The sequence below is a fragment of the Poecilia mexicana genome, unplaced genomic scaffold (assembly GCF_051168715.1).
Source record: "Poecilia mexicana isolate PSO_F unplaced genomic scaffold, ASM5116871v1 scaffold_6, whole genome shotgun sequence".
In the NCBI taxonomy this organism is placed as follows: domain Eukaryota; kingdom Metazoa; phylum Chordata; class Actinopteri; order Cyprinodontiformes; family Poeciliidae; genus Poecilia; species Poecilia mexicana.
In genome coordinates this window covers 33695601-33709757 of record NW_028263375.1, presented here as the reverse complement: position 1 = coordinate 33709757, position 14157 = coordinate 33695601, and the positions used below count along the sequence as shown (strand labels likewise).

The following is a 14157-nucleotide window of genomic DNA, read 5'->3' as shown; positions in this document are numbered from 1 at the left end:
TATCTCCTTCAATGAAAAAAACAAGGCTTGTGCTATTTGGAGACAATCTGGAATGTACTCAAGATGAGATCCTGCAACCAATGGTAATCACTCTCACTACAAGATGTCAGAACTCTTTCCCATGGACCAGGCTTTATTAGAATATGGGAGTAGAAAGGCTAACTGTAGACCTGACCTGTAGATAACCTCTCTCATTCCTTTCTGGCTGGTTAAGGAGTGGGATGCCATCTCAAACCAGAATGTGGTCAAGTACCTAAGCTGGTGGCAAGGTGAGGAGCAGGTGCCAAGCTGTTGTGGTTGTCTCTGGTTTGTGAACATTTACTGTGTACAAATTTAATAATTAGTAACACAAAATGAATGAGTGATGCAGAACTCAGGGGCTAACATGAAATTTGACAAGGAACATGGGAAGCAGAAGATAAGGATGTATATGCAAATGGGAGGCAAGTAGCAGAGAGAGTGGAGAGAGGGTCCTGATACAAGGCAGCAGAAATGACAGGAATAAACAACTAGAACTAACTAAAAAAACTAACAATTTTTCATTGTTCTTACATTGTACAAGTTCAAACAAGACAACAAGTTCACACAACTGGTCTCAGTGTTTTCTCAATCTTGTAAACATGTTTAAACAATAGTGACCCCACCTGCCTGTTAGGCCTGTATTGTGTATATGTACAAATCCCATTAAATTTTATCAATATTATTATTGATATTTTCTGAACATAAAAAAATGATTTAAATTGTTTTATTCCCCTGCAACTCCTTCAAACTGTTGTCTAAATGTATTACAGTCCACTTATTCTGACCCTCATTTCTAGAATGGCAGCAGGGACGGTGTGCAGGGTGAAATCCCCCCCCTGTCTCCAAGGAAGGAACTTCATTCTTCAGCCCCAAAATCTCACAGAGAAGACAGCGCATCAGATCGCAACGAGAAAGTACAATCTGTCACTGAGGGTATGCTTAAATACACACAGAGTATAAAATAAAGTTTCAAAATATCAACGTTTTTTTTATGGTAAACATATTACTTATGTTACTGATGATGTACTAGTCACATCAAATATTGAAACAACTCAAGCAATTCACACATGCAGGAAAATCAAAGCGTAATAGTCCACAAATGAAATTACGGGTTCTGAATTGGAGGAACAAAGAGAATCAGTACTGAACATACCAACAGAAATTTGTCAGTTTTATTTTGTTTATAATGGCTGCATGTTTGGGCCAATTGTCTTGCTTAGAAATTCACACTAGTTTCACCTTCAGATTCCTAACATAGATGCCCATCTACATTTCTCCTTTCATTTTTCTTTCAATATTCCCCCAAACATGGTCTGTCCATCGGCAACCAAAGAATTCAACTTTGACCTCATCTGACAAGACTTTATACTTCTAGCATTTCATTTGGTTATCCAAGTGCTCTGCTGCAAATATTAAACAAGCATCAATGTGCTTTTTCTTCAGTACTGGAGTCCTGCTCAGTGACTGTACATAAAAGCCATTGTGGTTGAGTGGATTATTCATTTTCTCATGGGAAAACTGTACCTGCTATTTCCTAGACTGCTGTGAGAGCTCGTTGGTTCACCTCCAGCTCTTTCGTTTATTCTTTTGACTCCTCTATCAGAGAGAAAGATCATTTTTGGATGGTTTTTATTGTTGTTCTTTCAGAGAGTCTTCCTAAGCTACGCCAACACTTGAAGCCCCTCCCACAGCGTAGAGCTGTATCTGTCCATGAGGAGGCACTGACCATGACGCAAGGTAGAGTTATGGTTTTCATAACATAAATATTATATCCTTGTTTTACATTCCATGGTAATTACATCAAAAATTAACTTTGAATTTTGATGTCTTTTAGAACTCAAGGCTGTATTACAGAAGTCACCCATCCGTTTCCGGGGCAACCGCTGGGATCTGCCCTCCTGCAAAGAAGATGAAACACATGGTACAGTTGATGAGCCGTTTTTGTTTGTTTTTTCTTCTCATCAGTCATTTAATGTTTTCATCTGTGTGCCTGGTGTTCATCCCCACAGCAAACAAGCCAGATGATGAAAAGAAGGTCAAGAGTCAGATAGATGAACAGGAGGCAGAGAGAGGACAAGCAAGCTGTGGAGATACAGTGCCTCCAACCAAGCAGCTACTTTCACAAGAGGTAGAAGTACCCAGATGCAGTGCATCTGACAAGACTTTTACTGTGATAGAGAGACCTCCCATACTACCCAGGAAAGTGGAAAAGTTACCTGTAAACCTTGCATCTGAGAGAAAGAGTCCAACCAGAATCTCAGCTTCCTCACCATTGCAAGAAAAAGTCCACAACACGTTGCCAGTTGGCTCTAAATCCACAGAGATATCCCGCATAAGCCCGTCCTCCCAGAAAAACAGATTTGTCGCATTGGATCAGGGTAATAACCCACAAGGGAAAGGAGAGGCACTTTCCCCACAGCACACAAAGATGGCCGAGCCAGCAGAGCTCAGAACTGAGCCCTGTCTGTTTGACTGATGCACACAACAGTCTGACCTAGAAGAGCTCTGTCACATCACTGACGTCAGGAAGTACGCAGGTAGGAATCTCATGTAATGTGAATGTCCTACTCTTTTGTTTTTGTTTTTCAACAGCATCATTGTGTTTCCCATCATAGTGTGGGCAAGTTAATTCGTGGGGTGAATAAACTTCTTGCATGTTTTTGGCTGGAGGGATGAATCTAACATAGATTATGTTCATTTCTGTTATTGAAATCCAGTTTCTGCTGATTTGATTTGTGCGGTCTTTGCTTGTTCTCACCAAAAGGCCAAACTGTTAGCTGGAGTTAGCTAGCATGCACCAATGAGTGTCTACTGAATGGGTTGGTGCTGCTGACAGGTTGTCTTCTGACATAAGATAATTTTTTTATTATTACTATGTTGTTATCAAACTAGTTTTTAACCACTAGCATGTTGGGTTTTATGTCACCTGACCTTTAACAACATTAAATATGGATTTTTACTGAGTTAAGACTCATTCAACATATTTGTGTTTCAACATTTCAGCACATGTCAAAAATATTTATTTACACATTTTACCCACACTTTCTTGTTGTACATTTAAAAGTAAGCTTCAGTGCCTATGGTGAACTTGATGGTTATATTATTTTGTTTGCTTTTAGTTTTTAATCTTCTGGAAATGAGCAGGTTGCTGTACTAGCTGCATTTAACCAGGAATCCTATAAAACTAAAGTGCTGAAGAACTGCCTTTGTTATGCAAATTTTTTTTCAATGGAATAGTTCAGGGAATTATGATTATGACTCATCAGAATATTGGCTGCAGTAAATAACTCCTTATTATCTCAGATGAAACAAAAAATAGTTTTCAAACTATTGCTACTGTTTTTATTTATTTATTTTTCATTATTATTATTTTTATTTTGTCTTATTTTGCTATGTTAAAACAACTCCAGTCTCAACAATGTTAATAAACTAGAGATTCAGGCATTTTTTTCTCAATGTTTTGAACCAGCATTTAGTATGGAATAGTCTTCTACGAAGCTTTCTAAAAATAAACTACATATATTTTTGATACGACAGCCTGTATGAAGAACTAAGAAACAGTGAGGGCAAGTTTAACAATAATCTTGTAAAACTATTAATTGGAGAAAGAAAAGTTTAAAATAATGAATGTTCTGAACACAGAATAGCTACATTCCACCTGCCGTTTCACAGTTCTGTGTTTGTATAAAAGGTCTTTGTCAGCAGACCTGAACATTGACAGTCGTGCGGAAATTCATCCTTCATGAGAATTAGTTCCAAGTTCACTTCACATTGATTAGAACAGAAATTATTCATGTACATTGCTTACTACCAATATATTCTGAACAAATAACAGTCCTAAGATGAAGTGAACAATGAACATTTGTGTTCATAATTCTTTTTGATACAAAGATGTTTATTTGACTTTGTGTTATTATTCTAATGTGCCATTTGACTTCTTCAGTATTTGTTGTATAGACTCTGCATCAAGTCCATGTTGCAGAGTAAATCTCACTTTCACCTGTTTTATTGCTTTAGTTGTGAAAAAGAAACTTTCTTACTAAAAGAAGCAAAATGTAAGATAATTGTTTTGATTATGACTTCAATAGCACTTTATTCCTGATAAGCTTATTTAATCATGGTTCTGTTAAACATAATAGTCAAAGAGGAAAGGTAAAAGTGACAGAGTACATTAAGCTGAAGCCTTATTACTCAGTTGGTGTTTTGTAAATGCAAACCTACATTCTGTGTGCATGCTAATCACAGAGTTGAACTGAAAACACAACACAGTGTGGCTGGAGCATGAGCCTGCAGCTGCTGGTGCTGTAGTCAATGTAAGAGTGAAGGGAAAGGCAGACATTATCCATAGTGGCTCCGGCTGAAGACTGATGTGTTGTTTAACTGCCTAAAGTCACCAAGAGTTTGCCTATGAAGGAATGTTGCAACTCTTTTCTACATGAAGTATCAAACATTGGTTTGAAATGTCTCTCGGTTTTCTCTTAATAGATTTCATATCGCAAAAAGAGCAATGCTCACCATTCATCTTCATCTTGGAAGAAAACAGCATTGTTAAATTCAAAGATCCCCAAAACAAAAAATGAATTCACAAGAACATGCTCACAACATGCTCACACAGAACGCATAGACATGTAGAGAATGGAGATGTTTTAAAATTTCTTTTTTTATTTAGCTGTTAGCTCTAAAACAAGACATTGAGACAGTTACCTTTTCGAATGTAGGGCTTCTTATGTCTGCACAGCAGAACCATACATGAAAAGCTAAAGGCTAAGTTCAGGCAAACACTTATAAAATATTGTTTTAAACAAATAAAACTCTATTTTTAAAACATGTGAGCATTTCAAAACTTATTAATACAATTATGCTCCAGCACTTGCACAACAGATTCATAATGGACAAAAAAATGCTCGAAGTTTGATAGTGATCATTGGGACACTGCTAGAAACTCTTCAAGTCCTCCTTTGCCTTCTGTTGATTTTCTTGAATACGTCTCTCCTCAGAGACCCACAAGTAAGCAATACAAGTCTCTATGTTTATGATTCATAATATTACATTAGAATGGTCAAGTTTAGGGCATCAGGAGACACATGACTTATGAGGAACAAAGACTGATTAAAGGTCAGGCACAAGGAACAAATTAGTTGTAGAGATGACCAGGTTTGATATGTGCCATCAATTTTTGATTGAATCATCAGTCTCAAGAGAAGGCATTAAATCGCTTGCAACAGTTGTTAAAAGTTGATTACATTATGTAATTTCCTTCAAAGTCAAAAGGATCTAAGAAAGTTCCTGGTACAGTTCCTATATGGGAATGGTGTCAGATTTGTGATTTATTTTTGTCACCAGTCATATTGTCATTATTTTATGAGGGGGGATTTTTCACCAGCTCAGTAGTTCACCAGGTCTTTATGTGTCATCTGATGCTATGTGAGATACCAACACCACATTGTGATTTAGCTTTGAAACTCTCAGGGCGGCTGTGAGGAACGACGTGGGATTTTTCTAAACTGTTATGTTCTCTTTAACTTGCACGTACAGAATATTTACAAAACTGCATAAATCAAATTAGTTTGAACAGAGTGTAAATCTATGCCTATACTTGTTATCAAATAATAAAAAAAAAAGTATTGACATGTGTTCCACTTCATTTTATTGCCATTATTCTGGTGTTTCTGCCATTTTTTGTTACCAATAATCTAATGAGAAGCTAAAGCAGTGGTCCCCAAACTATGGCCTGTAGGCCGGATCCAGCCCGCCTCCACATTTGGTCCGGCCCCCTGAACAATACCAGAGAGCATTTAGATTTTTTTTTTCATATACCATATCTTCTGGACTATAAGCCGCTACTTTCTTCCTAAGCTTTGAACCTTGAGGCTTATATGTGGATTTTTCTTCAACCACCAGGGGGCTCTTTAGCAGGAAGTGAATCATTGGAAGTCAAAACTGGAAATAAAAGAAGAAAGTGCCCATTAAAACGGAATTAGGTTTTAGTAGGGAATTGAAATTTGAGAATGTTGTTGATCAATTAAATAGCATTGAGGGGAAAAAGAAGATATTTCATTTTTTAAATAATACTGGGATCATTATGAGAATTTGAGGAATAGATATTAGGATCCAATAGATGGCAGTAGTGCAACAATAATGGATGCAAGCTGGAGTTGAAATCTAAAGAAGAAGAAGAAGGCGTCCATTTTCATTTAGCACATGCTAGTAGCAGACACGAAGGATCAGCACTTTTACTGTTACAGTTACCGTTTGGAAACTACCGTAATCAGTTCAGTTAAATCTAAACTTGGCAACTTTTTCTTTTTCAACCGTAATAAATGTGATATTCAATTGACCTGTTGTGACTCAAATGTTGGGTGTCCGCCCCCCTCTGCTGCTGCTGCATCGTTATGGAAAACCTGGAGCAGCAGAGATATCAGAGGCTTATATGTATATGTTTACTGTTTTTTAAAAACACTTTGGGGTGCGGCTTATAGTCCAGAAAATACGGTATTTATTTAATAAATAGTGTTATTTCATAAATAGTGTTATTTTAGTTTATCCAGAGTCATGATTCCCCAGTTTGACCCTGATGCAGGCCACAATTACAGCCACGTGGATGAGGTAAGTGAAAATAGCTCATATTGAACCTAGAACTGTGGAGCAGCAGCAGGCAAGCGAAACCGGTGTGGGGGAAGAGGTGAGTGATTAATTCAGGTATGCAGAATTATAACAATTATGTGAGCAGAGGAAGGAGATGAGTTGCTCACACTGCTGATGGTGAATATGGTGATCTGGAGAGAAGTGAAGATGAGAACGGGTGAGGGGTTCTGATGGTGTTGGTTTCATTTCCAGCAGCTTGTCACAGTGGAACAGTGTTGCAAGATGGAATCCAGAGCAACAGAACCAGGGGCACCAGGAAGGAGCTGCATGGTGCAATCTTGGGGACAATGAGGTGGTAAAGAGACAGAGTTAGCTTTTTGTTGAAATCTCGCTTGAGATTAACTCAGTATTCTGTGAGAATAGTGGACAACTTAATTGTCAGGCTCTGGGGGAAGTTCCAGGGGACTTTTAGGAATGGTGGCATGTAGCATTTCTTGTGATAGTGCTCCCGGACATAATAAGATAGGCTGACAAATTAATGACTAGAGCAAGTTGGCCCACGCTCTGGGTTATCAACCCAGTGAGACAGAAAACACAGCAGTTTAAAATAAGTATGAGATTTGAGTAAAACCACTGTGACAGAAGGGAGGAAACTATGTAAAACCACTGGCATGATCTCCAATAGCTTCCTGACCCACATGTGGAAATCAGGCTCAGAAACAAAATTTAAATATTAAGGTAAGAATGTGAAGATCCTCTGTCAGGAGACGCCACATATTCACACACCAAAACAAAAACACTCACATGGATCCAAGGACTATCATTTATAAGCCATATTGAGCTAAGCATGTTTGTGTGAATATATTCATAGATAAAATATTTAAATAAATAAAACTGTGGAGGTTGTTTTTCTAAAGCTTAGAGTTAAAGAATTACCACTGGAGAAATTACCTCTAATTACAGGAGTAACAGCACAAATAATCATGGTTTGGCACATTTTCTGTTTGCTTCAATCAAGAGAAACAAATAAAAAGTGGCCATTAAAGAACTTCTGCTCGAGGTTGTTTAAGGTGAGTAGTTCAGCATAGCGCAAAACAAGCTACGTGGCATACTGATGGTGAAAAATCCCTACCCTGACAAAGTTCTGTTTTTGTCCACTTGCTTTCTCTGCTGTAGCGGGATGAGGAGCCTCAATGTTCCCAAATGTCAGAGTTTAGTGATCATTAAAACACCTCTCTGTTTTGGTGTCACTTTTTAAAGTTGGTTCTGAACATAAACATTCTGCAGGTGTTCAGGTATAAGACAACAATGAAGTCATTTGGTATATTGTTGCACCAAGCCAACAGGGTTGTACTGGGTAATTTTGGTAAAAAATATATGTACTGTTAATCTCTAAGTCACTATGCTCTGGGCTAAGATCATCTGTATATTTCCATCCATAGTTGTTCTGGCAACCTTAGGCTTGGAGGATACTTCATAAATCCAACATCATGTCTTCTTTGTATCCCAGTTTCACTTTCAGACAACTAATGAACATTTAAGGGAAAAACCAGCAGCTTCTAAATACCAGTGACAGAGAGTTTATTGAGATGCATTAAGTGTACTTTACAGTCCAAAATTCAACTACAATACAAAGAAGCAAACAGAGATTTTCTTGGACTATATTCATAGCTTAATATGTCAATTGAAGTCTAACACAGAAACATATTAATCAGTAAATGGTCTTTCATTTCTGAAAATAAAACATTTATGGGGCGTCATGAAAAATAACATCCACCTATTTTTATTAAATTCCATTTCAAAAATAAAGCTGACTCTCACATCAAAAACTAAATAGCATTTTTTTAAATACATTTTCTCTAAAAGTAAGATCATACATTGTCTGGTAAAAAGAATTGCATTGTGTACAATGCTTCTCTGTGAGCAAGAGATTTCATCAAGATCAAAGCATTTTCCAGAAGCAGGATTATCCTGATGTACAGTCACTTCCTCTTGTACACTCCATGCTGCATTCTTATGTTTGCTAAATTAATGCCAAATGTTTTTATCTGTCTTCCAATCAAATTAAGTGGACCAGCATGGTAAACGTTGTATGATATCATTTTCTGCAGTGTTGTCACAAAGGTTGAAAGCTGGTTCAACCTGCTGTCATGTTTGTGTGTTAACTAGGTTTCATCCTCGCTGTCTGGATCAGCTGGCTCTTGTGACTGGAACAATGGATTGGTGGCCAGTTTATTCAGATCCTCCGTGGTCATCTCTCTCATCTTCCCATCTGAATTAAGCTGCATGGGCTGGATCAAATTGGTCCTATACAAAGCAGGACACGTGTGTTAGCATAGACCTAACACACTTTTAATGTGTGTTAGCACATGTGTTAGCTGTTCAAAAATGGTAGCTGTTCAAGACAGTATCTCAGTTTTGTGTACTTTCTCATTTATCTTTTCTAGTGTAAATAGTTTATGGCTATTAACAGAACAATGCTCCATAGAAATGCACCCACCACTTTAAGTACACAATTAATTGTTTGTTGATACAAAGAGCGATTCAGCCAATTACATGGTTACTAGCCATCTAGACAAAGTGAATATGGCTTTCTGAAGTTCCAAGTGATCATCAGATGGAGGAAGAAAGTGAATTTAAGTGACTTTGGACATGGCACGGCTGTTGGTGCCTAACAGGCTGGTTTCCGGACTCAGAAACTATTGATCTGGTCATTGGGAAGAGATGACAGAAAGATAACAGGAGATCAAATAACAACTTGCTACAACCAGGGTATGCACAACACAGAGCACATCAGACCCAGAAGCAGATGGACAAGACCGTGCAGAATGCCACTCTTCTTCTAAACATGTCCTCCCCTAACCCATAAAAGCCTGGATCCATCGCTCCCTGTATTCACAATTCAACCTGGTGGTAGTGGTGTAATGGTGTGGGGGATTTATTCTTGGAAAAGAATATTAAGTCTCTTAGTACCAAGAGCATTGCTGATAAACATCACAGCCTACCTGAGTAGTGTTGCTGACCATATCCATCCCTGTATGACCACAGAGAACCCTACTCTGTTGCCCAATTCAAACAGGATACCACACCATGTGTCAAAGCGCAAATCGCTTCAAGCTGGTTTCTGGAACATGACGATGAGGTCACTACTCCAACAGTAAACAGATCTAAAGCCAGCCAATGCCACTAAGGCAGTTCTGAAGGCAAAAGGGTCCAAGCAGGAATTTGGTTCATTCTAGACCCAGTTTACCAGGGAGCCCTCTGATAAATTAGGTCTAGAATGGACCAAAGGTGGGATCAATGTTTTCTGATGATGACACAAAACAAACAAAGGAATGAAACAAAAAAATAAATAGAGAAAGGGCAATATTTCTTTGTTTAATATATTAGGTGAGCCACAAAGCTAAAGAGCCACTTGTAGCTCTGGAGCTGCAGGTTTCTGACCTCTGACCTAACAGATGAAAACTGTAATCCTAAACTTGTTCATCAAATGTCTCAATATGGCTGAAGCTAAAAACTACAGCACCTTCATTGTTAAAGTAAAACTGTGAAGGTAAGAAGTGGTTTGAAAGTGATCCAAAATTAATTGATTGGACTAATGAATTATGGTTTGTTTGCCAGCACATTTTATCATAGGAAACTGATTAAGCATTATGTCTTCATAACAGGAATACTGGCACCTGTTAGCCACTGTGTAGAACCACCCATGAGCAAGGTGTACCTAATAATATGACTAGTGAGATTATCTGATAGATACAAATGTTCTGAAGAGTAGCGGTGTGTGACCTTGACAGTCTGTCAAACATGTTGACCAGCTTCATGGCCTCGTATTCCTTCTGCTCATCTGTCATTCCCTCCATTGGGTTGGGCTGCTCCTCTTCAAGAACACCTGTGATCAGGTTTATACTGGAAACAAGAACGCAGGGGTAAAACAGGAATAACACAAGAAAAACACTGAAAACTGTCATTTAAAAATTATCCACTTAATGAATAAAAAATTCATCCATCTAAGTAATTTCTACATTTTTAAAATCATAATAAGGAATGTGGAGGGGTGGTGCCGATCTCCAGAAGTCATTTGTTGTTAATCTATGGTATTGTCAATACCATAGATTATTTTACTATGATACCTCAGTGATATTTCTCAGACTGTTACCTTCACATCTAAAAATAGGTGACTTTTTAATCTGTGTAGGGAGGAAATTTTACATTCTGCCTTCAACATTAAAATATTCCAACTATAGAAAACTTTTAAGTTTACTGCTGAAGCTCGGCTACAAACAAACAATATGTCTCCTGTTTCACTTGATAAATACTTAGTCTGAGAAATAAATTCCATTTAAAACTCATAATGTGAGAACTGTGTATCTAGGAAAAGGTGGTCAGATGTTTTCTTTGTGACCTTTTGAAATTCTATAAAGTAGTCTTGTTAAAAACATTTTACAAACAGAAAGTTTTCTTCATGGTCACACACACACCTCTCAGGATGATTTATTTGGGAGGTTGAAAAAGCAATATGAATGAATGAATGAATGAATGAATGAATCCCCAAGGGGGAGATGTGGTCACATTCACTGTGAATGTGACCACATCTCCCCCCTGTGGGAGAGTCAGTAAATACCAGCCTGTAGATTGAAGGTCTTGACTTATGTTTGAGCCGACAGGCCCAGTGATAAACCAGAGATAGACCAGAGATAGACCAGGGATAGACCAGAGATAGACTAGAGTTAGACTAGAGTTAGACCAGAGATTAGGGCTGAAACGATTTCTCGATTGAGTACCTTGATTATTAAAATTCCACAAGGAAAATGTACCTGCCTCGAAACTTCGTTAATTTATGTTTTATTATTTAGTGCACCGTGTTCTGGCCGGAACATTATTTGCATTACGCGTAGCTCTGACTTCCGCCTCTGAGTTGTTGACGAATACTAAGTGTTAGCCGCAAAGCGTTCAATTCTCAAGTTCGGCCGTGAGGATTTTATTGATTGATGATAATGCCCGGGTTTTCATCATTTTTGGGGGACCAATAAGCATCATTAAAATGACTGGTGTGATGCCTGGAGTTCGGCAGCCTTTCTCTTCTGGGAGCTGCTGGTTCAAACTGAATGGCGGGAAGAGCGCTGCAGGAGTATTTATAGAGGTAAGCGGATAGGCTGAACACGGCGGGCAGCTGAGTAGTTGATGCTTATAGTGTAAGTGCAGCTTTACGGATGAACCGCACAATAAATTTCATATCACCCCGGTCTCAACAAACGAGTGGCGGAAATCATCGTGGTGGTACATGGCTGGTAGAAGAGTTTCTGAGTGTGACGAATGAAGGTGCCGTAAATATCCCCCCCAATCCTCCATTATTACTTTCATCACCTGGTCTACCGGTCCCCGGACTTAAGTTCATCTGACCCCTGGCCTATTTCCTCCCCTCCAACTCCATCTTACGTTTTTTGGCTCGCCTGCCCCTCCACCCCAACCGATTTCAGATTTTTGTATAACTTTTTGTCAGGTTAACTTAGAAAGTCAGATATTATTGTTACAGGTTAATTTTCCAAACTACAAAAAAATAACTGTTAGGGAAGCTCAGATTTGAAAAATTGGATGATAATGATATCCAATACTAACACTGGTGTTTTACCAATATTTTATTCTATCATTTTTTTTATCCGATAACTAGACTAATCGTAAGAATGATCGATAGATTACTCGACTACTAAAATATTAGCTTACAACAGCCCTACCAGAGATAGACTAGAGTCAGACCAGTGATAGACCAGTGATAGACCAGAGAGAGACCAGTGATAGACCAGAGAGAGACCAGTGGTAGACCAGAGATAGACCAGAGAGAGACCAGTGATAGACCAGAGATTGACCAGTGATAGATCAGCGATAGACCAGAGGTAGACTAGAGACAGACCAGAGATAGACCAGTGATGGATCAGAGATAGACCAGAGATGGACCAGACATAGACCAGTGATAGACCAGAGATAGACCAGAGATAGACTAGCAATAGACCAGAGAGAGACCAGTGATAGACCAGAGATAGACTAGAGTTAGAAGAGAGACAGGCCAGAGATAGACCAGAGATAGACTAGAATTAGAACAGAGATATACCAGAGATAGATCAGTAGTAGTCCAGAGATATACCAGTAATACACTAGCGATAGACCAGAGAGAGACCAGTGATAGACCAGAGCTTGACCGGTGATAGACCAGTGATAGACCAGTGATAGAGTAGAGACAGACCATAGATAGACCAGTGATAGATCAGTGGTAGACCAGAGATAGACCAGTGATAGACCAGAGAGAGACCAGTGATAGACCAGAGATAGACCAGAGATTGACCAGAGAGAGACCAGTGGTAGACCAGAGATAGACCAGAGAGAGACCAGTGATAGACCAGAGATAGACCAGAGAGAGACCAGTGATAGACCAGAGATTGACCAGAGATAGACCAGTGATGGACCAGCGATGGATCAGAGATAGACAAGAGAGAGACCAGTGATAGACCAGTGATAGACCAGAGAGAGACCAGTGATAGAGTAGAGACAGACCATAGATAGACCAGTGATAGATCAGTGGTAGACCAGAGATAGACCAGTGATAGACCAGAGAGAGACCAGTGATAGACCAGAGAGAGACCAGTGATAGACCAGAGATAGACCAGAGATTGACCAGAGAGAGACCAGTGGTAGACCAGAGATAGACCAGAGAGAGACCAGTGATAGACCAGAGATAGACCAGAGAGAGACCAGTGATAGACCAGAGAGAGACCAGTGATAGAGTAGAGACAGACCATAGATAGACCAGTGATAGATCAGTGGTAGACCAGAGATAGACCAGTGATAGACCAGAGAGAGACCAGTGATAGACCAGAGATAGACCAGAGATTGACCAGAGAGAGACCAGTGGTAGACCAGAGATAGACCAGAGAGAGACCAGTGATAGACCAGAGATAGACCAGAGAGAGACCAGTGATAGACCAGAGATTGACCAGAGATAGACCAGTGATGGACCAGCGATGGATCAGAGATAGACCAGAGATGGACCAGACATAGACCAGAGATAGACCAGTGATAGACCAGAGATAGACCAGTTATAGACCAGAGATAGACCAGTGATAGACCAGAGATAGACCAGAGATAGACCAGAGATAGACTAGAGTTAGAACAGAGATAGACTAGAATTAGAACAGAGATATACCAGAGATAGATCAGTAGTAGTCCAGAGATAGACCAGTAATACACTAGCGATAGACCAGCGATAGACCAGTGATGGACCAGCGATAGACCAGTGATGGATCAGAGATAGACCAGTGATAGACCAGAGATAGATCAGTAATAGACCAGAGATAGACCAGTAATACACTAGCGATAGACCAGCGATAGACCAGTAATACACTAGCGATAGACCAGTGATAGACCAGAGATAGACCAGTAATAGACCAGAGATAGATCAGTGATAGACCAGAGATAGATCAGTAATAGACCAGAGATAGACCAGTAATACACTAGCGATAGACCAGTGATAGACCAGAGATAGACCAGTAATAGACCAGA

General features: G+C 39.2%; 2 protein-coding genes across 3 annotated transcripts in view; one reads left to right on the top strand and one right to left on the bottom strand.

Moving 5' to 3' along the window:
• The window catches only part of carmil2 (capping protein regulator and myosin 1 linker 2), a 61291-nt gene extending 55642 nt beyond the window's left edge, over positions 1-5649 (top strand). For both annotated transcript variants that reach the window (XM_088006658.1, XM_088006657.1), the window contains exons 38-41: positions 819-954; positions 1669-1758; positions 1856-1942; positions 2031-5649. In XM_088006658.1, coding sequence (XP_087862784.1) covers positions 819-954; positions 1669-1758; positions 1856-1942; positions 2031-2497 — 780 coding nt within the window. In that variant the 3' untranslated portion in view covers positions 2498-5649. The remainder of the gene's footprint in view (positions 1-818; positions 955-1668; positions 1759-1855; positions 1943-2030) is intronic.
• A 2520-nt stretch (positions 5650-8169) lies between these two features.
• ric8a (RIC8 guanine nucleotide exchange factor A) overlaps positions 8170-14157 on the bottom strand; it is a 29486-nt gene continuing 23498 nt past the window's right edge. The window contains exons 13-14 of the mRNA XM_014971970.2: positions 10393-10512; positions 8170-8913 (exon numbers count right to left, since the gene is read on the bottom strand). Coding sequence (XP_014827456.2) covers positions 8772-8913; positions 10393-10512 — 262 coding nt within the window. The 3' untranslated portion in view covers positions 8170-8771. The remainder of the gene's footprint in view (positions 8914-10392; positions 10513-14157) is intronic.